General features: G+C 40.7%; 4 protein-coding genes across 4 annotated transcripts; 1 reads left to right on the forward strand and 3 right to left on the reverse strand.

Annotated features, from left to right (window-relative positions):
* Positions 1-1234: 1234 nt before the first annotated feature.
* Positions 1235-6029, reverse strand: LOC137718132 (E3 ubiquitin-protein ligase CIP8-like). Its single transcript, XM_068457636.1, has 2 exons — positions 4813-6029; positions 1235-1391 (listed from the first exon to the last, which is right to left on the reverse strand). Exon 1 carries the CDS (start codon positions 5944-5946, stop codon positions 4822-4824), a length of 1125 nt encoding a protein of 374 aa, XP_068313737.1. The 5' UTR covers positions 5947-6029; the 3' UTR covers positions 1235-1391; positions 4813-4821.
* A 5302-nt stretch (positions 6030-11331) lies between these two features.
* LOC137718808 (uncharacterized) lies at positions 11332-12016 on the reverse strand. The gene has a single exon (XM_068458343.1). The coding sequence runs from the start codon at positions 11942-11944 to the stop codon at positions 11606-11608; it is 339 nt and encodes a 112-aa protein (XP_068314444.1). The 5' UTR covers positions 11945-12016; the 3' UTR covers positions 11332-11605.
* Positions 12017-16151: 4135 nt separating this feature from the next.
* Positions 16152-20748, forward strand: LOC137717246 (endoplasmin homolog). The gene is made up of 15 exons (XM_068456546.1): positions 16152-16313; positions 16474-16594; positions 16684-16837; positions 16928-17008; positions 17102-17213; positions 17305-17431; positions 17539-17677; positions 17971-18088; positions 18238-18437; positions 18553-18768; positions 18854-19019; positions 19233-19371; positions 19480-19630; positions 19750-20154; positions 20294-20748. Exons 1-15 carry the CDS (start codon positions 16247-16249, stop codon positions 20552-20554), a joined length of 2457 nt encoding a protein of 818 aa, XP_068312647.1. The 5' UTR covers positions 16152-16246; the 3' UTR covers positions 20555-20748.
* A 1363-nt stretch (positions 20749-22111) lies between these two features.
* On the reverse strand, positions 22112-23585 carry LOC137718396 (thaumatin-like protein 1). The gene is made up of 3 exons (XM_068457934.1): positions 23463-23585; positions 22699-23374; positions 22112-22488 (listed from the first exon to the last, which is right to left on the reverse strand). The coding sequence occupies exons 1-3, from the start codon at positions 23533-23535 to the stop codon at positions 22251-22253; spliced, it is 987 nt and encodes a 328-aa protein (XP_068314035.1). The 5' UTR covers positions 23536-23585; the 3' UTR covers positions 22112-22250.
* Positions 23586-23660: the final 75 nt, after the last annotated feature.

A 23660-nucleotide genomic window follows, 5' to 3' on the forward strand; every position in this document is an offset into this window, starting at 1 on the left:
AACGGTAATGATAACGCACATTTTTTGTGAAAAGTGCAAACTTTATTTTCACGAAATATTTTCCGTGAAAATGAAGGATAACTTGATATCATTTAGAAGCGATTTTACCATTTATTGAACAACAAAAGTAAATTCAATAGAATATTTGAGCTGAAAAATGAAAATTAAGTGAAAAAATGGTAGTGAGACCCAAAACATTGCTAAAATAGTGTTCCACCTTCAAGAATACCAAAGTACAGTCGTATATTAATTTAAAAACTCACGGTGAGACGAAAGTGAAAACAAAGTAGTTAAACGATGATTTTCATACGAATTTGCAAAACTAACAAAAAACCGTGAATGTTAACCCACTTTTTTTTTCTTTTTCTTTTTTTTTTTGTGAAAATGAATTTTATTTTTTTATTTTTGAGTAATATAGAAAATAGAACCAATGAAATAATGTAGGCCTAAGGTCAACAAAAGTCAGGTCCGACGAGCTTATAATAAAAAAATAAAAGAAAAAAATAAGTTGGTTTGTTTACTAGTAAAGTAATGTAGGCAAGTCACTGAAATAACAAGAGAAACGAATCCTGCTTACTGCAATAAATCCCAAGCCAAACGCAGGCAAGTCGCTAATCGAATTGGAAGGTCCTTAAACGACATACTCTTTCACCGATTTGTTCAGTATCATCGGGAATCTGGATCACACACACTACTCAAATTGTAAGACTTACTGCTACCTACTAAGAAACAACACTTGAAATCTATGAACATGCAGCTCGCTTAACGGTAATGCTACAATTCTGAACAATTGAGTAAGTTTACTGGTGTTGCTACTACTCTAATTCAAGAAACAGAGGCAAACCTTAACCGTGTCTGTTGGAGAAATGGAAAACGTCTAGGTCGTTAAAACACATCCGAAATGCATAACAAAGAAAGTTATATCAATCACAAGTTTCTACTACCCGAAACTCTCACGACAGGATGGCATATATCATATCAAAGCATCATCCATTGCTCTAGACCAAACATTGACATTGGCGGCACAAACAAAGAACATGCAAGGTTATATAGCGAATGACACGCCCCGACCCCGAGGTCCTAGGGACATCGAAATGGTCACGTGCTGGCCGACAACCGAAGGGTGACGAAAGTCTTTTAATTTAAACGAAAAACTGAGAAATAAGCTAAAATACGCCATAAGGCTAATTATACAAATAAACGTGCAAATTCTAAGTATTGAAATTAGGTAATTACACAACACGTCCAGAGCATAAGTCTTTCACGGAGTACAAGCAGAAAACTAAGATAGAAAAGTGCTATTACAATAGATGGCAAAACGGAACGAATAACACAATATCACTGGTAGGGGAATGACTCGTAACTCGGATCGTATTCCTCATTCATAGGTCCTGAAGGGGGTGCAAAACAAACATGAGTGGATCAAGTATATATATATATATAAAATAAAACAGTTATCAACGTACTAACCCCCAGGTTTTATGAAAACACAAATATAATGATAAATATAGGTTTTCTGAAACCTAGCATGTTGTGCAATGCCTCAAATCATAATTTGCATAAAATAATAAACACTAGTGTCTGATATAACTCTTCAGGCACCATGCCGGCTCTCTGTCTCTGAGCAGACCGTCAGAGGAAGATACACTTCAGGCACCATACCGGCTCCCCGTCTCTGAGCAGACAGTCAGAGGAGGAAAACACTCCAGGAATTGTTGTCTCATCCTCAACTGATAACTGGGACTAAGGAAATATTCGCTGAAAATCCTCCGAAATTCAGCCCAATTCATCGGAGTATTAGGTGGACGAGAATTCTTCACTGATTTCCACCGACGCCTAGCATCCTTTTTTAGAAAATAAGTTGTAGTATCCACTCATTCACCTGGCGGGCATCTCATACTCTCCAGAGTGTCATCCACTTATTCTAACCATTCCTCAGCCTCCGGACAAGCCCCAACTGCATGAAGGTCCGGAATACCATGATTGCGAGCAATCTCAATGTAACTGCGATTCGATCTATTACCATCAGTAAAAGCATTCCGTATGACATTAGTCAATTGTTGGATTCCTCCCCCTACACTAGAACGGGCTCAACGAGGCACATTCCCACCAGTGGGGTCCATAATTCTGAAAAAAAGGCAAGAGAGATTTAGAATAACTAGAGATTAAGAATGCAGTGGAAATTATGACTACCAAATGGTGGAATGAAATCCTAAGTATGCTCTGAACTAACCATGCTCTGATACCAAATTGTGACATCCCACATCGCCCAGAGGAGTGATCCTTATATGTATATTCTCATCCTTACCTAGCACGATGCCTTTTGGGAGCTCACTGGCTTCGGATTCCGTAGGAACTCCGAAGTTAAGCGAGAAGGAGGCTTGAGCAATCCCATGATGGGTGACCCACTGGGAAGTTGCTCGTGAGTTCCCAAAAACAAAATCGTGAGGGCGTGGTCGGGCCCAAAGCGGACAATATCGTGCTACGGTGGTGGAGCGGGCCTGGGAAGTAATCCGCCTCGGGCCGGGATGTGACAATTGGTTTCAAAGCATACTTAGGATTTCATTCCACCATTTGGTAGTCATAATTTCCACTGCATTCTTAATCTCTAGTTATTCTAAATCTCTCTTGCCTTTTTTTCAGAATTATGGACCCCACTGGTGGGAATGTGCCTCGTCGAGCCCGATCTAATGTAGGGGAGGAATCCAACAACTAACTAATGTCATACGGAATGCTTTTACTGGTGGTAATAGATCGAATTGCACTTACATTGAGATTGCTCGCAGTCATGGTATTCCGGACCTTCATGCAGTTGGGGCTTGTCCGGAGGTTGATGAATGGTTAGAACAAGTGGATGATACTCTGGAGAGTATGAGATGCCCGCCAGGTGAATGGGTGGATATTGCAACTTATTTTCTAAAAGAGGATGCTAGGCGTTGGTGGAAATCAGTGAAGAATTCTCGTCCACCTCATACTTCGATGAATTGGGCTGAATTTCGAAGGATTTTCATCGAATATTTCCTTAGTCCCAGTTATCAGTTGAGGATGAGACAACAATTCCTGGAGTGTGTTTTCCTCTGACTGTCTGCTCAGAGACGGAGAGCCGGCATGGGGCCTGAACAACAATTCCTGGAGTGTGTTTTCCTCTGTCTGTCTGCTCAGAGACGGGGAGCCGTCATGGGGCCTGAAGTGTATCGTCCTCTGACGGTCTGCTCAGAGACGGGGAGCAGGCATGGGGCCTCAAGAGTTATATCGGACATTCACTAGTGTTTATTATTTTATGCAAATTATGATTTGAGGCATTGCACAGCATACTAGGTTTCGAAAAACCTATATTTATCATTATATTTGTGTTTTCATAAAACCTGGGGATTAGAACGTTGATAACTGTTTTATTATTATATATATATATATATATATATATATATACACTTGGTTCACTCATGTTTGTTTTGCGCGTCCCCTTCAGGACCTATGAATGAGGAATACGATCTGAGCTACGAGGCATTCCCCTACCAGTGATATTGTGTTATTCGCTCTGTTTCGCCATCTATTGTAATAGCACTTCTCTATCTTAGTTTTCTGCTTGTACTCCGTGATAGACTTATGCTCTAGACGTGTTGTGTAATTACCTAATTTCAATACTTAGAAATTGCACGTTTATTTGTATAATTAGCCCTATGGTGTATTTTAGCTTATATCTCAGTTTTTCGTTTAAATTAAACGACTTTCGTCACCCTTCGAGTGTCGGCCAGCACGTGACCATCTCGATGTCCACCTCGGGGTCGGGGCGTGTCAGATTGGTATCAGAGCCTAACCCTGACCGTGGTGTGCCAACGAGGATGTCAGGCCCCTAAGGGGGGTGGATTGTGACATCCCACATCGCCTAGGGAAGTGATCCTTATATGTATATTCTCATCCTTACCTAGCACAAGTCATTTTGGGAGCTCACTGGCTTTGGGTTCCGTAGGAACTCCGAAGTTAAGCGAGAAGGAGGCTTGAGCAATCCCATGATGGGTGATCCATTGGGAAGTTGCTCGTGAGTTCCCAAAAACAAAACCGTGAGGGTGTGACATTCACTAGTGTTTATTATTTTATGCAAACAATATCGTGCTACGATAATGGAACGGGCCCGGAAAGTGATCCGCCCCGAACCAGGATGTGACAGTGAAAGGGGACAATGAACACATGAGGCATCCAATGATTTGCTCCTAAACAATATATCCATGGAACCACAAAAGACGCAAAGGTTGAAGACAAATACGCATCTCTTTCCTACTAAATTGCCGCTTGCAGCGTCTCTAAATCAGGAATACAAACGGGTATAAACAAGATATAAAACACCTACATGAACATGAAGTCCCTTGTGTATTGTGTTTGTGGGAATTGGATCCGCTTCGAACCTTAGTGTCTAGAGCCTAGGGATCAATTCATCCGAGCTGCACAAATTGAATTCATCGGTCCCCATTAACTTATTTTCCGGGCCCACCACACAAAACCAACGGCTCTGATTTCTTTTACACACTAATCAGCGGTCCAGATGATTTGATCCCTAGACTCCAGACAGTAAGATCCAAAGCAGATCCAATTCCGTGTTTGTGTACCATGTGAGAAGACCGAGGCATTAAACATGAGCAAACACCAACAGAAAATTTGAGTTCAAATAAATTATTTACATCCAGAAGAAAATGGAAAAACATGATAACAAATTTCAATTTCTTCTTCGAAACGACTACTAAGCTAATAACAAGCAAACAAAAGCAAGTAAATCAATTACAAATGCAGCAAGGAAAAGTGAGGAAATGGCCATACCGATTCCAATCAATGAGAGATTGAATTATCTCCGCCAGAACTGGAAGCTCCAGCCGCGCTAACAGTCACAGCTCGCTTCTTCCTCTCCTCCTCGTATTCCGGATCATCGGTTGGCAGCTCGAACCGGCAAACCGGACAAGTATTTCTGGAACTCAGCCAAGGAACGATGCAATCGCCGTGGTAACCATGCCCACACGGCAGCTTCTTCGACATGTCACCAACATTCACCGTGTCCTTGCATATGGCGCACACCACGGCCTCATCCTCTGACGCGATCTTGACCGACGGTAACTCCGACAAAGCATTCTTCGCCGCCGGTGGAGCCCCTCTCCTTCCAGCATTATCGCTCTCAGCCAAGGTCTGCAGCAAAGCCTCATAGCCGGCTGCGTCCACGTAATCCTCGGGATTGCCGATATACCGGTCCGATTCGGGCATTTCGAGCCGGAATTCGATCGAGTTGTCCTCCAGCCCCATCAAGATCTCGGCCCAATCCAGAATCCGGTTCCTCCCGCTGCTCTCTCGGGTCGCAATGTCTCGGATGTGGAGACGAAGCACGTCTCGACGATGTCGTCGCATGTCTTCTTCATCTCTCTCTTGCTGATCTTCCTGGCTCTCTTCGTCCCCGTTATCCGATCTATCTTCTTCTTCTTCCTCCTCCTCCTCTTCTACTTCCTCTCCAGCTTCTTCGTTATCCTCGCCGTCGTGGTGGTGAAACTGGACACTGTGCGCATCTTCGTCGTCCTCGTCCTCGTCCTCGTCGTTGTCCCACCCCTCCATCTCAATCCTAAAGAAATCGTCATCAGGCAAGGGGTTTTCAGGCTGCGGCGGGGGCGCATCCTCCTCACGCGCCGCCTGAGCAATTAGCCGCAGCACCTGGAGAAATGGAGAGCCGAAAGTCGGGTCATCGACCTGATCGGACGATCGGGAAGAAGGATCCGACTGCGGATATGAAGCGGCCGGGATGGATTCGACGAAACCGTTCTTGCACTCGTGGCAAACGATGTCCGGGAGATTCGCCACGGTTTCGATGGAGACGCGTTTGTTGCAGCGGTAGCACCAGTAATCCATCGTCTCCGTCTCGACCTCAGACGCAGATCGCCGCGGCGGCGGCGTCTGGGATGGAGTTTCAGCCATAGGGTTTGGGTTTGGAATTAGAGGTCCGATACGGGCAATAAAGACCAAAAGAAAGAGGAAGGAGCGGGGAAAGTGGGTGGGGGTTGCAGATTAGATTCTTGGGGACCAGTACGCCGAGAGTGTCAAAGGACTGCTTCGGTGCTTGTTTCCCTTCCATTTTGGTCCGTTGGATGAAACTCACAATTTGTTGATCTGTGGCGGAGAAAACATATCCTATGAGCATATAAAGTTATTGGTAATGCAATAACTAAATAAAATTAAAATTAATGAAAATGGTTTGAAAACTTTGAGTTTTAATCAAAATGACAAAAATGTGTTATAAATGAATAGTACTAGGAGTGACTTTTTAGAGTAAAAATGTTCTTAACCTTAAATTAAAAGTAAACAGTACCGAGAGTGTTTCATCAAAACTTTTTGTTGAGCCATATATTTTCATAGAGAAAATATATTAGCATGTTTTATAAAAGATGGGGACACCTTATAAAAAAAATAGTAGTCCAAAACATGGACCAACTAGAAATAAGGTTCACATTATATATATCTTATATATATTATATATAAGGAGAGAAAAAAAATCTCAACAGCCCACAAACTAAAAAATAGAGTTCTTGTCCATCCAAAACTCTCCTAAGCTCCCACGTTCTCAACGCAGTAAAGTGATGGCCTTCCTCAACTTCCCCACACCCCGGGAAAGTAGAACACGTTACAAAAAATGAAAGAAGTTAATGAAACTGCTCCTTGCGTCTATAAAAAGGGGAGGGCACAGGAAGAGCGAAGGAGGGGAGAGTGGCACGAAAACGCTATAGAAATTGAGAAGCACACGGAGAAGAAATCGACAAAAAAAAAAAAAAAAAAAAAAAAAAAAAAAAAAAAAAAAAAAAAAAAAAAAAAAAAAAAAAAAAAAGAGGGCAAACAGCAAAAGAAAGCAAAAAGGAACATCAACAAGAAACCAAAGAAAGAGAGAAGAAAGCTTAAAAAGGTATTACATTTTCATAATGGATTCTTGATTTTTTTATTTTTTTATTTCTTATTGGGAAGTTCATATCGTCTTTTGAAAAAGAAAAAAAAAAAAGGAGGTTTCTTCTTCTTTTTGTTTGACCGAAGCAATGAAGATGGTGGTGGAAACATGCACCACCAATTCACACCGACCCCCCAAACCTGTCCTTGGGCTTGTTCCTTCTTCTTCTCCACCAATGGAGACATTTGTCGTCTTCTCCATCCTTTTCACTGTCAACTCTTCCAGCCACGGAGTGCTCATTCTTCTTCTCCTCCATTGGAGACATTTGTCGTCTTCTCCATCGATAGCAGCAAAGAAACCATCGTCTCTGCCACCAATAGCGGCCATGCTGTGACTTCTATGCCCAGCAAGTTCGTCCGGCCCGCTCCGTGTAGCTGCTGTCAATCCCATGAATTTCTTCGGGATGGTCTAAACCATCCTATGAAGTTCCAATCAAATCTAAGTGCTCCGTGCCGCAACCGTTAATCCTATGAATTTCTTCGAGGTGGTCTAAACCACCCCGTGAAGTTCCAATCAAATCTAAGTGATCCATGCTCGTCGTTGCCCAACCACCTGCTCTAAGGCTAGCCTCCCGTGTTGATCCCGAAGCTGTTTGCCAATCAGAGAACCTAGAATGTAGCTTGCTTCTCAGCCAACAACAAAACGGCAACATTGCAGCAGCCCCGCAACTGTGGCTTTTCGAAATCAGATTGTCAAGGTCTCTCTCGGTAATTGCATCGGCTCGGTGTTGAAGAACAAAAAGTGGTATGCCTAGTAAAGAAACCCCTAAGATGGTCAACAAATAAGAACAAATATGAAGTAAGCAGTCAATCTACATGAAAATAATTGGGTGCCAAACCCGTGCAAATCTTGGATGCTAAATTCATCCGGTGGAAGGCTCAAAATCAGCTTCGTCTCTTCTCACAGCTACTGACAATTTGTAGACGAGAAGACTGCACATATAAGGAGTGCGTTAAGGCTCCTCAACGGTGCAATGTGCACCAAAAATTGTACATGTTGCTATCCAAGTCAGTAGCAGCAAAAAGAAGATATGCAGGGATTTTCAGTTCCCTCTTTCCGCACACCGTTGGTCGTCTTATGAGTGTTTAAAGAAAGCAGCAAGCCCCTCAATTTTCTTTTGTAGCAGAGTGATTATCATCACAATTTTCTGGTGCCTAGAGAACTGCAACTACGAGTTTCTTTGAAAAAAACAACCAAAGAGTCCTTGTGCTTTTTTCTCTCAAGTTCACACATGGCGGAAAAAGCCATCTCAAAGACTTAGTTTTTAAAGGAAACGAGTTGTTGGGCTGCCATATTTTAATTTCTAAGAATTCCATTATTTCTTATAAGTTTGTTTGATGCCAGAGAAAAAAATATATAACATGGCGAAAGGAAAAAGCTACAGCAAGAGAGGGAAACAAAAGCTCCTCCAAAACTTTCCACTCATGTGGGAATTATGAGCATGGCCTCATTGATTGAATATGGTGCATGAAACACATAAATATGGAGACAAAATGCAAAAGGGTACAAAACAAAATTTGCCCCTTGATGTCTTTACGACATGGAGACAGAGAGCCTACAAAGCTAATTCTACAAAGTCAAATGACAATTGGAAGACTAGGCTCAGGCTCAAGGTGCACTAAAATTGGTGCAGTTGTTGTCCATGTTCCACCTGCTCAGTAGAACACTCATCAAGTCTCATACGAGCACCAAGACGAAACAAAGAAGAAACGATAGTCAACATTGTCATCTTAATCTCTTGCGACAGCTACCTTACAACACCAAGGATTGAAAAAGATCATTATTTCATGAAGAAATAATGTGGAGATGACTCACAGAATTTGCATGCAAAAAGAAGATCATGTTAGTCTCATAAGAAAACAAAGACATGCAACAACTCTCATTGACTTCATAAAATTCTAAAAGCTTTGCCACATCCTCAAATAGATAGCAGAAGATAGTTGTTTCCCTGATTCCATGAAAAAGACCTATTTGGACTTGGAAATATCAAGAAGAAAAAAAAAAAGCTTGTTGTCAACTTTCCCAAGTTCATGAATTTTCGGCCTTATCAAATAACTAGGGCCAAAATAAATGGGCAAAAGCCTAACAGTATGATGGAGACACATTGAGTCCAACCAATACAGAGATAACGTGGACGGTGCCAAATTCATGCACGAAAATTATTCAAATACCATGGATGTGAACCACCTCAAAGTACCAAACTCAATGGACTCACCACCTCAAATTGGTGAAACTCATGCCATGTATCAAATACCAAGTGGCATGAAGCCATATCAATTCCCAAATGGCACGAAGTCGAAGAAAAGTCTCAAATGGCATGAAGCCATGTCCAAATTCAAATGGCACAAAGCCACATCAAATCAAATGGCATAAAGCAGCTACAAATGGTATGAAGCCGTATCGAATATCAAATGGCATGAAGTCGCATTCCGCTCCAATGGCTCAAAGTCCTTGCCCGCATGTAGGAGTGGGCAAACGGGTACGGGAATTGCGGGTTGGGGCGAGTAATCAAGGTTCGGGGTGAGTACGGGCAGGTTCTCAATTTTGTAAAAACAGAACAGGGCGGGGGTGGGGTGTTCCTTTGAAGTTTTCGGTTTGGGCCGGTTCCAAAAGTATAAGAACCGCGGGTACCCGGATCGGGGCGTTTGTGATTATAATGGATGGACGAGATTTAAGATATCATCTCTCCATCCAATCTCAACCGTTAGTTTCAACCCTAGCCACCTTACACTTAGTCTCTCAGACTCTCAGACTCTTCCTCGACTGCCTCTCCCTCGACTCCATGTCCCTTCCCTCTCGACTCCAACTCTCAGACTCTCGCTCATAGTGCTCACCGTCGTCGGGACCAACACAACATCACCAACTCCGCTGCCGCGACCACCATCACTCACCCCATAACCACTATCGAGCTCCAACTCTCAGACTCTCATAGCGCTGTCGCGACTAACACAACGGCACCACCTCCGCCGTCGCGACCACCATCATCACCCTATCACCACCATCGAGAACACTACTACCAGTACCAACCATCATCCTTCTAAAATTTAGGTAATTTTGAATTAGGTTTTATTATTAATGTGAATTTCTGGTGTAGGGAGGGATTTTAGGGGTTTTAATTTTGAATCATGTTGCCACCATTTAGGTTTTTCTTAAAATTTGATAACAAAGTTTTTACAGAAAAATATTAATGTTATTAATGTTATTTGGGTTACTGAAAAATATGTTTTTACGGAAAGCAACGAGATTGTACTGTCTTTATAAGTATAGGGTTTAGGATCTAGAATATGAACTGGGAACTAATTGAGCTGTAAAAATGTTTCAGGATCTAGAATATGAACTGGGAGAAGTAGAATTTAGAGATGGAATTCCGGATGTCAAGTTCAGTAGGGTGAGAATTTGAATCACAGAGTTGTTAAAGACATTAAAACATCAATTTAGCTTCTATATACGAAAAATAAAACATCAACTCAGAAACTGCCATGCCAAAAATAGTAATTAACTTGATAATTAAGCAAATAAGGAGCTAGTGTAATACTTTTAAATTTATAAGATTTCTTTGTCAACTTATAAAATATATGGACTATTATGTTATTGCTCCGCAACGAGGTTTGTAACTTAAGTATTTTAGACTTTAGAGCATTATTCATCATTGTATTTGAAATTTTGCGTTTATCCGTTTTTATGATCAAAATCTCAAGTCTGATTTTCCCTTCTCAGGTCACCAACATTACTTTCTATTGAGAAAAGATAGTATCCTACCAATATCATAGACGTTAAAATATCATTTTTGAATAGCCACTTTAACCCTCCTTTTTTTTTTTTTTTTTAGTCAAAGGTTACTTTATTACCACAATACAACAAATTACACAAATTAAAGCTCATACAAAATAACCACACAAGCAAAAAAATAGACCTCAATAGTAACCCAAATACCCAAAACAAAGTTTTGAGCCCAAAACAAAAAAAACATAGAAGCTAACCCTAACTGCTTTCCTTCAACAACATCGCCGAAAGCACTGGTCACGAAAATGAGAGTGACTATAACACTTCATGATTAATAGGCTGACTATCCTCCACTATTATCTTGAAGAACAACCATTTCAACAAAATTGTGCTCGGCATTTGGTTCATTTCAGTCAGCAACCTAGTATGCCTTGCCTGCCAATACAGAACACGAAAAGACACCTTTTATACTGACATTAGGCTTCACCGGCCGGGGCATCGGTTCTTATTTACGAATGCATCGGTTTTTCACATATCTCACCTATCATAATTTTTGATATTAAATAATTTAATCCATTAACGTTATTATTTATTAAAAAATAAATAAAAAGACCCAATCTACATTCGGACACCGTCTGAACTTTTTTTTCAGTCAAAAGACACCGTTTGAACTTTAAATAATCAAAAGTGAGGCCAATTTATTTATAATACAAAATTGCTAAATATCATCACCTTGTCCGGAATAATTATTTATTTACAATCATATCCCTCCCTCCATCCAAAAAGCAAACCTCTATGTATTGGCGTTCATAGATTTAGTAGATATACTAGATGTATACACACCAACGACCAAGAAAGAGAGATTTCACCCACCTCGATCTTTTCTTTTTCATTTCCCCCCCCTGTTATTTATCAAATTTACGAAGAGCCTCCATAGCTGATTTGTTGCGGGAGCCTAAACCGGACGTCCGAAGCCGACGAGCGGACGGCCACGCCGTGCCAGCAAATACCACCCTTGCACGTCTCATGAGCAACGGGAGGAGGATTGTCGTCGCGCGAAACTGCATAAGTGGCTTTACGGGAGACGTCCCATGTCAGAGTCAGGAACAGGATAAGGCACACCACGGCTGTGGAGAGGATTAACACAAAGGCACCGCCGAAGCTCTGCCCAGACGCCACCCCGTACGCCTTGATGGCGACGATGAGCGCCACGTAAATCGTCGTCAAGTTCCTAACCACCGCGTCAGAAACCGCCATCTGCTGGGTCTGGGTGGGGTTGGGGGCCGGGGGGCTTTGAGAATTTGAGGGACACCGATCAACTTAGCTCTTTGACCTCTCTTTGACATGTCTAGGGTGGAGTGGCGGCTATTTAAAAGAAAAATTAAAGGGGTCCACGATTAAGTGATTTAATCAAAGGTTGCTTCTATTAACCGCTAATCTTGACTACTTTGGAGGAAATTATTGGAACTTTGGAGGGCTTTTTAAGTAAATAAATAAGGATCTATCTCATGTACATAGAGGTTAGGTCAGTTGATCAAAATTCTTCATCATCTTTTAACACTCAATTTAAATATTATCGGTCAAACGACAAATAATTAGTCGCATGTAATTCTATGTTAAGTCAGTTAATTTTGACAATGCCTCGTCTTCTAAACCCCGTTATTCTTGTTTAGACCTAAGAATCCATCACACACAAATATACGTCAAGTCAGTTAATTAGGATATTGTACCGTCTTCTTCCATTTGAATTTAATTATTAATTCTGTTGATTTGAGCAATTTAGAACACCGTCTCGTAAAAAAAGTCTTGATGTTTCTCAGCTGCCATCTGATCGTGTTGTCTTGATGGAGAAGGCTCAATCTTGAGCCTATCTTCAGTTTTTGGGCGGTTCTTGAAAGGGGATCAATTTAATTATTAAGTTGGATGTATGTTTTTCTAGACTGGCGACTTGCAGTTGCTTGAAGTTTTCCCTTCTCACCAATTTAATTATTAAGTTGGATCAAATTGAGATGTTAAGGAGAATCTTAGTACGTGATCTTTCACCATACTTAAAACTCAATGACGATTTCAGAGCATTTAGTAAGTAGATGAGATATGTAAGTAGTATTTCGTCATACTAAAAAAGCAATGACGGATATAGATATTTTTCTCCTCCGATAAGTATATGAAATATGCAAGTCAAAGTAACTATCTACTGTGGCTCATCAAATGTCCAACTAATGAAGATTGTCAACGTAATAGATAATTTTATGTGCATCACTAGTGTAGAGTACGTAAGAACGTAATAAACATTTTGTGGATCCATCAGTGTTCACATCTTAATAAAAACAAAACGTAATTAGCCAAAACATAATTAGCATTAACGAAAATTGGATTCCAATTTGATCGATGGTCCTGTGCCTTGTTCTAAAGTATGGTTGATGAGGCAACATGTATACGTACATAATCAGATGCAACGAATTGGAGCTTCATGATCGATGAAACGATATCAATCTCGAAAGGCATAAAAAGGCCGCCAAGATTTGAGATCTAATGGCTCAAAAGCATTGCATCTACATCGGATTCAATTTCATAAAATATTAACCAATTAAATTTAAAGCTTAGGGAAGTGTGTGATGGCAATTTGGCAATGGCCTCATTCGTTGAGCTAATTAGAAATAAGCCCCAACTAGCCTAAAGGCGTAAAAGAAACTTTAGCGTAACGCGAAAGCATATATATTTTTCGTAAAGATAATGCAGAGGCTGGCATTATTTTAATTAAACAATGACTAAGTTTTTTATTATTTGATCAAACATAAAAGCTGTTTTATTGCGTCTCATAAATATTTGGCTAAACTTTTGTGTTGTATTTGATTATATTTTTCTTAAAAGGTTCCGCTAGTGGCTTCGCCACGGTAATTTATTTTAGTCATAATCGTGTAACTTATCAGCGTTAGGAATCGAACTCAAGATACATTCAATTAATTGTTTATAAAGGACCATTTAGTACTGCGGTCTAGTAGTATTTCTCTTCACTTGTAAGTGAGAGGTCTTCAATTTGATTATCACCAAAGGCGAATTTGAATCGCATTATTGCTAGTCCATTGTGAGGTTAAGCCCACCTCCTCTCCTTAGTGTAGATAATATTGTTTGTTAAAAAAAAAAAAAAGAATGTTAAGATAGGACATTTGCTTATTTTAAGTAGATGAAATAAGGCATTGAAATTATGAAAGACAAGGAATGGGAAAAAAAATCAATTAGGGAAAAGTATTACTCCAATTTATGATTTTGAAAAGGGGTGTGCTATCCACATACTCCATTTTACTTCTTACACACCCCTTGTTAATTTCTATCCGTTGATTTTCTTCAATTCATCCGATCTGACGGCCGAAAATTAAAAAAAAGTGTAAAAAGTAAAATGAGGTGTGTGAATATCATACCCCTTTTGAAAATATTTGACAACTAATTACATAATCCATATGTTGTGTATTTGTAAAAGTGATGAAGCTAGAAACTGGAATTATTTCATTTCCTTTTTAATACCCTAACAAAGCAACTAAGCTTGTTATTAGTATTTTTTTTCTTTCTATTTTTTCAAAACATGTATTAAATTTGAACGTGCCTTCATTTCAAAGAAAAAACTATAAGATGAAGCGAGGACCTTTTGTTTTATTTTATTTTTATTTTTAAGAAACGATATTATTTACACTAGGAGGGAGGGGTGGAGTTTGGTCTCATAATGTGCTGGCAATAGTGTGATTCAAATTCGACTTTGGCAAAAATCTAACCTAAGACTTCTCACTTACAAGTTAAGAGAAATATCATTTGACCATAGTACTAAGTGGCTGGTAAGGAGCTACTTAATTCATTATTCCAAAAGAATCATCACAAACTTATTCTTAATGAAATTGGAGAGACGAGTGAACATAAGATGACTATTTTAAACGCATAACAATTCTTGAGAAAAAAAAAAGGGTCAAGTAGTAAGTAAGGATAAACACTTAATTTTTAGGGATTTAGTCAAATTGATCTCAACTTTTTAAAATTTTCTAAATAACTACTTAATGTTTGAATAATTGACACTCGTTAGGTAACCAATGTTAAGTGATAAAGTCACAAGGATTAACTCATGACGTGGGCAAATACAAATTTATTTATTTTTCACTAATACGTCATTTATGGTGTGACATCCCACATCGCCCAGGTGAGTGATCCTTATATGTATATTCTCATCCTTACCTAGCACGAGGCCTTTTGGGAGCTCACTGGCTTCGGGTTCCGTAGGAACTTCGAAGTTAAGCGAGAAGGGGGCTAGAGCAATCCCATGATGGGTGACCCATTGGGAAGTTGCTTGTGAGTTCCCAAAAACAAAACCGTGAGGGAATGGTAAGCCCAAAGCGGACAATATCGTGCTACGGTGGTGGAGCGGGCCCGGGAAGTGATCCGCCCCGGGCCGGGATGTGACAAATTGGTATCAGAGCCTAACCCTGATCGCGGGTATGCCGACGAGGACGTCAGGCCCCTAAGGGGGGTGGATTGTGACATCCCACATTGCCCAGGGGAGTGATCCTTATATATATATTCCCATCCCTACCTAGCACAAGGCCTTTTGGGAGCTCATTGGCTTCGGGTTCCGTAGGAACTTCGAAGTTAAGCGAGAAGGGGGCTAGAGCAATCCCATAATAGGTGACCCACTGGGAAGTTAATCGTGAGTTCCCAAAAACAAAACCGTGAGGGAATGGTAAGCCCAAAGCGGACAATATCGTACTACGGTGGTGGAGCAGGCCCGGGAAGTGATCCGCCCCGGGGCGGGATGTGACATATGGAACTTTAAATGCCCAAAATCAATGACTTTGATTCCTAAATTTTCTTGATTAAAAGGGAGTGGATTCAGGGACTCATAGCTTCATATATAATGTGACAGTGAAAACCCTCTTTAATACTTTTTTACGTTATAACTTAACGTTAATGACCTAACAGATGTCAACTGGAATCACTCCCGAAGATTGGTTAGTCAATTGGTTTTAACAAAAAGAAAAGATATGCAGATTTTACTTATTAGTTGTGTAGATTATGGAGGCCCAATCTTCTTCATTCAATTAATTGTAATTGGGCTTTGATAATTCAAGCAGATCAGAAGCAAAGCTATTTTTTTTTATATTATTTCTCCACGTCAAGGACGAAACAAGCGCCAATACTAGATTGCCACGTTTAACCAGCAAACACTAGCCCTACGATCATCCACGGTGGTAGCACAAGCTCTGATCTGACCCGTCAAAGCCAAGACTGGAATTCTCAAGTCGTCGGTGGGCCCGTCTCCACGTCAAGGAAATAGAGAAGGCCCAATAAAAACCATCCACGTATTCCCCAAACAAATCAGAGAGCGTGGATTTGTCCACGCTGGCAAAACCAAGCCAATCACCGTTAGACGACTCTTGCCCCCGTTTAAACGGCAGGAGCCATATATAAAATCCGAAGCTGTGAGAGGCGTTGGCAAGCGGCACACACTGAATCGGATAAATCTCAGCGAGCGAAGTTACTAGAACTTCTTCTTCTTCGAAGTGTTTTGGAGTTGCAACGATGAGGAAGTGGACGATCCCTTCCGTTCTGCTTCTGCTCTGCCTTCTCTCCCTCCTCCCCGATCAAGGTACGCCTAGGGTTTCTGCTCGCATTTCTCTTCGTTTGTGTAGATCTCGATTAGTTGAATGGTGAACGATGCATTGCTATGAGTATATGTTTCTGAAATCGAAGTTCGATTTGGAGATTTTAAATTGATTACGGTTTTCTGGCGATCTGTGTTTGTTCAGGTCGGAAATTACAGGCCAATGCGGAGGCTGATTCCGACGAGCTCGTAGATCCGCCGAAGGTGGAGGAGAAGATCGGCGCTGTTCCCAGTGGGCTATCCACCGACTCCGACGTCGCCAAGAGGTAAGAGCTTTGTTATTTCCAATATCCGATCTTGAAAAATTCGAAGGCCTAGATTCTGAGTAGATGCATTTTTCTTGTTGTACTTTTAGGGAGGCAGAGTCAATCTCGAAGAGATCGCAGCGCAGCAACGCGCAGCACTTCGAGTTTCAGGCGGAGGTGTCTCGGTTGATGGACATTATCATCCACTCCCTCTACAGCAACAAGGACATTTTCCTCAGGGAGTTGATCTCCAATGCTTCCGATGTAACGTGTTGACTTTAATCTATCATTCAGTGTTTTATCGTTGACCTGACATGATTTCGAATGCTAATCGGAAAATTTTATCGATCTCAGGCACTGGACAAGATTAGATTCCTCGCCCTCACGGACAAGGATGTTTTGGGCGAAGGCGATAACACTAACCTCGAAATTCAGGTAAGTAGTGGTTCTTGCTTTGCTTTTCACTTAACGAAGCATACGAAATGATATGTTTAAGAACCTTGTCGCACTGGTTTGAAAAATTTGTAGATTAAATTAGACAAGGAGAGGAGAATTCTCTCCATTCGCGATAGGGGTATCGGTATGACAAAGGAAGACTTAATCAAGAACTTGGGAACCATAGCTAAATCTGGAACTTCAGGTACATGCTTGTTTTTTATTTGTGGATCAAAATTTTGAGTGGAACTGAGTGTTTGTTTCAACTATATACTGATTGAACTTTCCCCTTGCAGCCTTTGTGGAGAAGATGCAGACTAGCGGCGATCTCAATCTTATTGGGCAGTTTGGAGTTGGGTTCTACTCTGTGTACTTGGTTGCCGATAATGTGGAAGTCATCAGCAAACACAATGATGATAAACAGTAAGGGTTTATAAAGAGTTACTCTTTCATTCACTTTTTATGCTAACAGGTTTTTTAGTGGATACTTAACTGTTTAATGATGACAATGTAAATTTCTTGTGCTTCAGGCATATTTGGGAGTCAAAGGCCGATGGGTCATTCGTAGTTGCCGAGGATACAGAAAATGAGCCACTAGGACGTGGTACTGAAATTAGACTGCACCTCAGAGAGGAAGCAGGGGAGTATTTGGAAGAGAGCAAACTAAAAGTGAGTGGTTTCCCCATTTGGGACTTCTAACCAGTGATTACTTGGTTTTATTTCGATTTTGCTCACGTTGGTTCCCCCATTTTTTAGTAAAAACAATTTATCCCTTTCTTATTCAATCCTATTAGAATCAGTAACGTTCTCATTTCCGTTACTTGGATAGATTTTTCTTGTTTTTGTTTAACGGCCAAACATTCTGCCACATAAAGAAAATAATGATAGTTCTACACATTAATTATAATGTACTGGTTATGTTAAAATGATGGTTCATGATAACTTATTGTTTTGTTTTTCAGGAGTTGGTGAAGAAATATTCGGAATTTATCAACTTCCCCATCCATTTGTGGGCAAGCAAAGAGGTAGATGTGGAGGTTCCTGCTGATGAGGATGAGTCCAATGATGAAGAGGAATCATGTATGCAGCCATGTTTAAAATCCTTTTTCAAATTTACTTTTAAGGCTTGGTACTTAAAGAAGTTAATTTCTTATATATGCGTAGTTTCATATATTTTGATACAAATTCTCACATATTGTTGCCTCCCTGCACTCAACAATTGTGAACAGCTGAAACTGAGAAAAGCGAAGAGGAAACTGAAAAAGGTGAAGATGAAGATGAAGATGCTGAGAAGAAACCAAAGACAGAGACAAAAAAAGAAACTACTTATGAATGGGAACTTCTTAATGATGTTAAAGCTATATGGTTACGCAGTCCGAAGGAAGTGACCGATGAAGAGTACACCAAATTCTATCACTCTCTCGCCAAGGTAACTTTTGTATATGATACATATGATGGTTGCTTGACCTTGTAAAATGTTATTTTGGAATCTAAATCACCTTTTATACTGTGTATTCATCAATGGCACATATATTGTTCAACAGGATTTCAGCGATGAGAAGCCTTTAGCATGGAGCCACTTTACTGCTGAAGGTGATGTGGAATTCAAGGCTGTCCTGTTTGTGCCTCCTAAGGCTCCTCATGATTTATACGAGAGCTATTACAATGCCAATAAATCCAACTTGAAGTTGTATGTTAGAAGGGTTTTCATATCAGATGAATTTGATGAGCTCTTGCCAAAGTATCTAAACTTTTTGTTGGTAAGTTCTTGCCATCAGGTTTATGGGATTGGTTTTTTACATGCTAGCCTAAAACTGAATTTTACATTGATGATTTTTCAAACAGGGTCTTGTTGATTCCGACACCTTGCCACTCAATGTATCCCGAGAAATGCTTCAACAACACAGCAGTTTGAAGACCATCAAGAAGAAACTTATCCGCAAAGCTCTTGATATGATCCGTAAACTTGCTGAGGAAGATCCTGATGAGTCCAGTGACAAAGACAACAAAGGTATGGAGCTTAATTTATGCAACCAGTTTTCTTTACAGTTCTGGAAGTATTCAATCTGAACTTATTAATTGCTATATAGTATTGATGTCATAATGACCGCAGTCTGGACTCGCTTGCATCAATTCCATCACCTGAAAACTGAAAACTTAAAAAAAAAAAATTGTTTTTCATTAATTGATCACTTTTACTTTTTGAATTTTGATGTGAAAACAGAGGTTGAAAAAAGTGAGGATGAGGAGAAGAGAGGCCAATATACAAAATTCTGGAATGAATTCGGCAAGTCCATTAAACTTGGTATCATTGAGGATGCGGCTAACAGGAATCGTTTGGCAAAACTCCTAAGATTCGAGAGGTATTTATAATTTTTATGTTACTATTTATGTTTAGTTTTACTGACAGCATAGGACATCTTTATAGTTGCCTTCATGTGGTTGAATGACTACTTTGAATTCTCTGGCAGCACCAAGTCAGATGGCAAATTGACTTCACTAGATCAGTACATTTCAAGGATGAAATCTGGGCAGAAGGACATATTCTACATTACTGGAGCCAGCAAGGAACAATTGGAAAAATCTCCATTCCTCGAGCGGCTTAAGAAGAAAAACTTTGAGGTAAATACGAAAATCTCCAATCCTTTTAGTTCTTTTCTGGCTTTTTTTGTTTTGTTACTTTCAGTCATGAAATGGCATGTTTTTGTTTGTTATTTACCTTTTCACTTGTATTGTTGCAGGTTATTTTCTTCACAGATCCAGTTGACGAATATCTGATGCAATACTTGATGGACTATGAAGACAAGAAATTCCAGAACGTGTCAAAGGAGGGCTTGAAACTTGGCAAAGACTCAAAGGACAAGGAACTCAAGGAATCATACAAGGAGCTCACTAAATGGTGGAAGAGTGCTCTTGCCAGCGACAATGTGGATGATGTAAAGCTGTCCAACCGTTTGGCCGACACCCCTTGTGTGGTTGTGACATCAAAGTATGGTTGGAGTGCAAACATGGAGAGGATCATGCAGTCTCAGACGTTATCAGACGCTAACAAGCAAGGATACATGCGTGGCAAGAGGATACTTGAGATTAACCCAAGGCACCCAATCATCAAGGAGCTCCGCGAGAGAGTAGTGAAGAACGCTGAGGTATGTTCTAATCATCTTTAATGTGCACTCCTTGACAAAAAAACCTCCATATCATCAAAATTGTTTCTCTCAAAATAATCATCTGTAGAATTGTTGACGAATGTGGTTTATCTTACGCAATAATTTGTTTGCTCTTCAGGATGAGAGTGTGAAGCTGACAGCGCAGCTTATTTACCAGACCGCACTCATGGAGAGCGGCTTCAATCTTCCAGACCCTAAGGACTTTGCTTCCCGCATCTACAGTTCAGTGAAGTCTAGCCTAAACATCAACCCTGACGTTGCAGTTGAGGAGGAAGATGATGCTGAAGAAGTTGAGACAGAAACTGCTGCAAACGAAGCTGCAGCTACCCCCGAGGCTGAGGCTGAGACCGATGCTGATTCACTTAAGGACGAGTTGTAGGTTGACTTGAGAAACGGGAATTCGAAACATTGCAGTTATGTGATTCCGTTTGGTTTAGTTAAGACGTTAGGTTGAATAGATTTACTGTAATCATATAAACCAGAATTTTGTCTCCAGCATCTAATTGATGAATTGCAGAGACTAATCAATGCCGTGATGTATTTTCCTTGCAATTACAATGTTGTTCGATCTTCTGTTTCTGTTTCTTGGTTATTTATTCTTGCCTGACTATGATAGTTATCACACATGATAGGAATGGCGTGCGATCGGTAGGACCAAAATACATGCAAATCTCCTAATAAATGTGAGAGTGGCATAACGCCGTTAGTTTTTCTGGATCTTAAGAATTAGATTGATTTTTCAAGGAAATGGCCATACGACCAAATCAGCCACCAGAATAAACTGTAAAGAAGTGGCTTCTTTTCGGCCCCTAAAATCGTAACAGGCTTAAGAGAAGCCCAATAAAGATCCAAAAGAAGAAAGGAAGGCCAATTTCCAAAAGAACAAAGAAAGATCAAGGCCCAAAGAAGAAAGGCTAACCAAGACCCAAAAAAGGAAGGGGAGACCAAGGCCCGATGGGATTAGAAAGTGACAACCCTGATCTCTACGGATGACCGCTCAACGGTCGGGCTTGCCTGTCGGTTATGAAGCGAGCACCTCCTCATAAAGTATTTTTCGACTGCTGACAGCAAGTTAGCATACTGACAACTTTATGGCACGAAATCTAGGAACATGCCTACTTGAACACCAACCCCAAGCCATGTGCTGGTCATCGACGAGAGCAAAAGCCCATGAAGGGACCTAAAGGTTAACTGTTCAAGTGCTCGGGCATGGGTATCCTCAAACCTCAGGGCCGAGCAAGGCGCTCGATACGCTTTAGCCCAATAGAACATGCAAGTGGACTTCGACTAAAGAACGGAGGGGCAGTTAGAAGGTCACGTCTATGTACTTGGTTTATTAAATTTGAAGTCGGTGGAAGACTCGAGCCTAGAGACTTTTGGGACTCACTAAGGGCCTATATAAGAGGGTTGAGTAGCACTTATAACGAGTCGGACATAAAGGAAAGAAAAAAGAGATTAGATTATACCGAGCGCTTATTATAACATTCAATCAATATATCTGAGCACCTCAGTGGATGTAGCCTAGTTTTTAGGGTGAACCGCTTAACTCTTGTTGTTTGAATTGTTTCTATCCGGAGCCCACCAAAGACCGACCACACTTATCTTTTTTAACCTCCCAAATTTGAATTGAGCATTAACAAGTAGCATTGTACATTTTCGAATCTCATCAAGATTCTTAGGAGGAAGAGGAAATCATTTGCAAGAAATAATGATTACAATCCATTGAGACTGAAGTGGGCATAAAGGTCCAGACCTACCAAAGCTTGTGATTCCAGCAAAGTTTGTTTTCTTTTACAGGTGCTGTGTGCTGGCTCACCAACCAAATTACATTTCCTTAGATTCAAAGATAAGCAAACACTTTTACTAATGTAATCTCCATTTAAATCAATTTTAATATATAATTAATGACATTGCCTCAATCTCAAAAAGCTTTTTCTTTGATGCCGAGTGACACTAATCAACTTACAAAATTGTTCAGAGAAAGTATTGAATACGCTAATTAATATATATAATTAATCTATACACGTGTCTTGATCCAGCCTTTGAGGATCCATGTGCAGTAGTGCATCGTATGATCAATAAGGCAAGGAGATAAGGTAGACAATGGCAGCAGAAGCAACCAACGTATAGTGAAGAGCAGCAGAAGAGATGGTCTTGGACGAGTCTCCGGTGTAAAAGTTTGGTAACCATGACGGATTACTTTTTCCTGCCACCGTCGGCAGCTCCCCGGCCGTCGTCCCACTCCCACCTCCGGAACCTGACTCGGTATTTGTCGTGCTTGTTGTTGGAGATGTATCTCTTGCAGATTTTTGACTGCATGTATATATACACAACATATATAAAGTTAAATTAAAGTGACGAAAACGTAATTATAAAGAGTCAAATTACTCATTGTTTTTAGATTAAATTATTTCATTAAAGTTTAAATAACAAAAAAAAAAGATAAAATTAATGAAAAGAAAGAAGAAAAATTAAAGATTTTTGCTCTTTGAGTGAAATGTGATAATTCCATATGATCCCTACCTTGTAGTAGAAGGGCAGAAGGTTATGGTGTAATCAGCTCCACTACATGTAAACGTACTCGTGGCATCGTCGTACGCGTAGCTATACGATCTCGGACATGCCGACTTGAACATCTCCGAGTACACCGACGGCTTACAAGTGTCCGGCGTAGCAAACGCGCCGTTGCAACAGTACTCGGGGCTCCCAAACGCCTCGCACGCACTCTTACACCCCGCGCCGTTCCCGAACTGCAACTCAGCGGGGCACCGTTGGTTCAAGTCGGTGGCGCACCCGGTGGACAAACAATTACCGGAACCGCCGCTAGGTTCCACCATCATGGGCAAATTGTATCCGTCAACTAAGCTGACATCATAGAAGTCCTGGTTGTCGGAGCCGCCAATTGTGAACTCGGCCAGAGTAGCGGGCGGGGTTGCACCTGCACCATTGCATTCCATCTGGTTGGAGCCACAGTCGGCGGTGGCACAGGTGCCAGCCCCGGTTGTGGGGTCAAAGTTGCAGCCTGTTCGACCCCAGAACCGGCCGGACCAGTTAGGTGGAGATTGAAAGGAACGTGAGCCGCCCGGTGGGAGCTCAAGGCCGGTGCTGTCTAAACTGGTAGTCCCTGCATTGGATAGAATTCCCGGCCATACTGTGTAGTCGCACTTGTTCATGACTGTAAATGTAGCTCCTGATATTCCTGCAACATATTTGGTTTATATTTATTTCAAATTTGAAAGATAATTTTTAGGAAATTAATAAACTGCAGAACTGATTTTCTTACATACCTTTGCAGCAAAATGCAAACAAAATTAGAGTGATGTGAAGAGGAGAATAATGGAAAAAGGCCATCAGATCCATAATCTTGAAGAATATGTAGGGATGATTGGATCTTTGTGTACTGAAGTATGGATGCTTGCCTTCCCCCGAAGATTTACCAGTTAATGCAGGAGAAATGGAATTTGGTGGTGAAGAAATTTTTGAGT

The sequence above is a fragment of the Pyrus communis genome, chromosome 15 (genome assembly GCF_963583255.1).
Source record: "Pyrus communis chromosome 15, drPyrComm1.1, whole genome shotgun sequence".
NCBI lineage: Eukaryota > Viridiplantae > Streptophyta > Magnoliopsida > Rosales > Rosaceae > Pyrus > Pyrus communis.

Coding starts and splice junctions, on each gene's coding strand:
- LOC137718132 (XM_068457636.1), bottom strand. CDS start 5,946: ATGGCTGAAACTCCATCCCAGACGCCGCCGCCGCGGCGATCTGCGTCT.
- LOC137718808 (XM_068458343.1), bottom strand. CDS start 11,944: ATGGCGGTTTCTGACGCGGTGGTTAGGAACTTGACGACGATTTACGTG.
- LOC137717246 (XM_068456546.1), top strand. CDS start 16,247: ATGAGGAAGTGGACGATCCCTTCCGTTCTGCTTCTGCTCTGCCTTCTC. Junction 16,838..16,927: donor TGATCTCCAATGCTTCCGAT/GTAACGTGTTGA, acceptor TATCGATCTCAG/GCACTGGACAAGATTAGATT. Junction 18,769..18,853: donor AGTATCTAAACTTTTTGTTG/GTAAGTTCTTGC, acceptor TTTTTCAAACAG/GGTCTTGTTGATTCCGACAC.
- LOC137718396 (XM_068457934.1), bottom strand. CDS start 23,535: ATGGATCTGATGGCCTTTTTCCATTATTCTCCTCTTCACATCACTCTA. Junction 23,375..23,462: donor GTTTGCATTTTGCTGCAAAG/GTATGTAAGAAA, acceptor AATATGTTGCAG/GAATATCAGGAGCTACATTT. Junction 22,489..22,698: donor TTCTGCCCTTCTACTACAAG/GTAGGGATCATA, acceptor ATATACATGCAG/TCAAAAATCTGCAAGAGATA.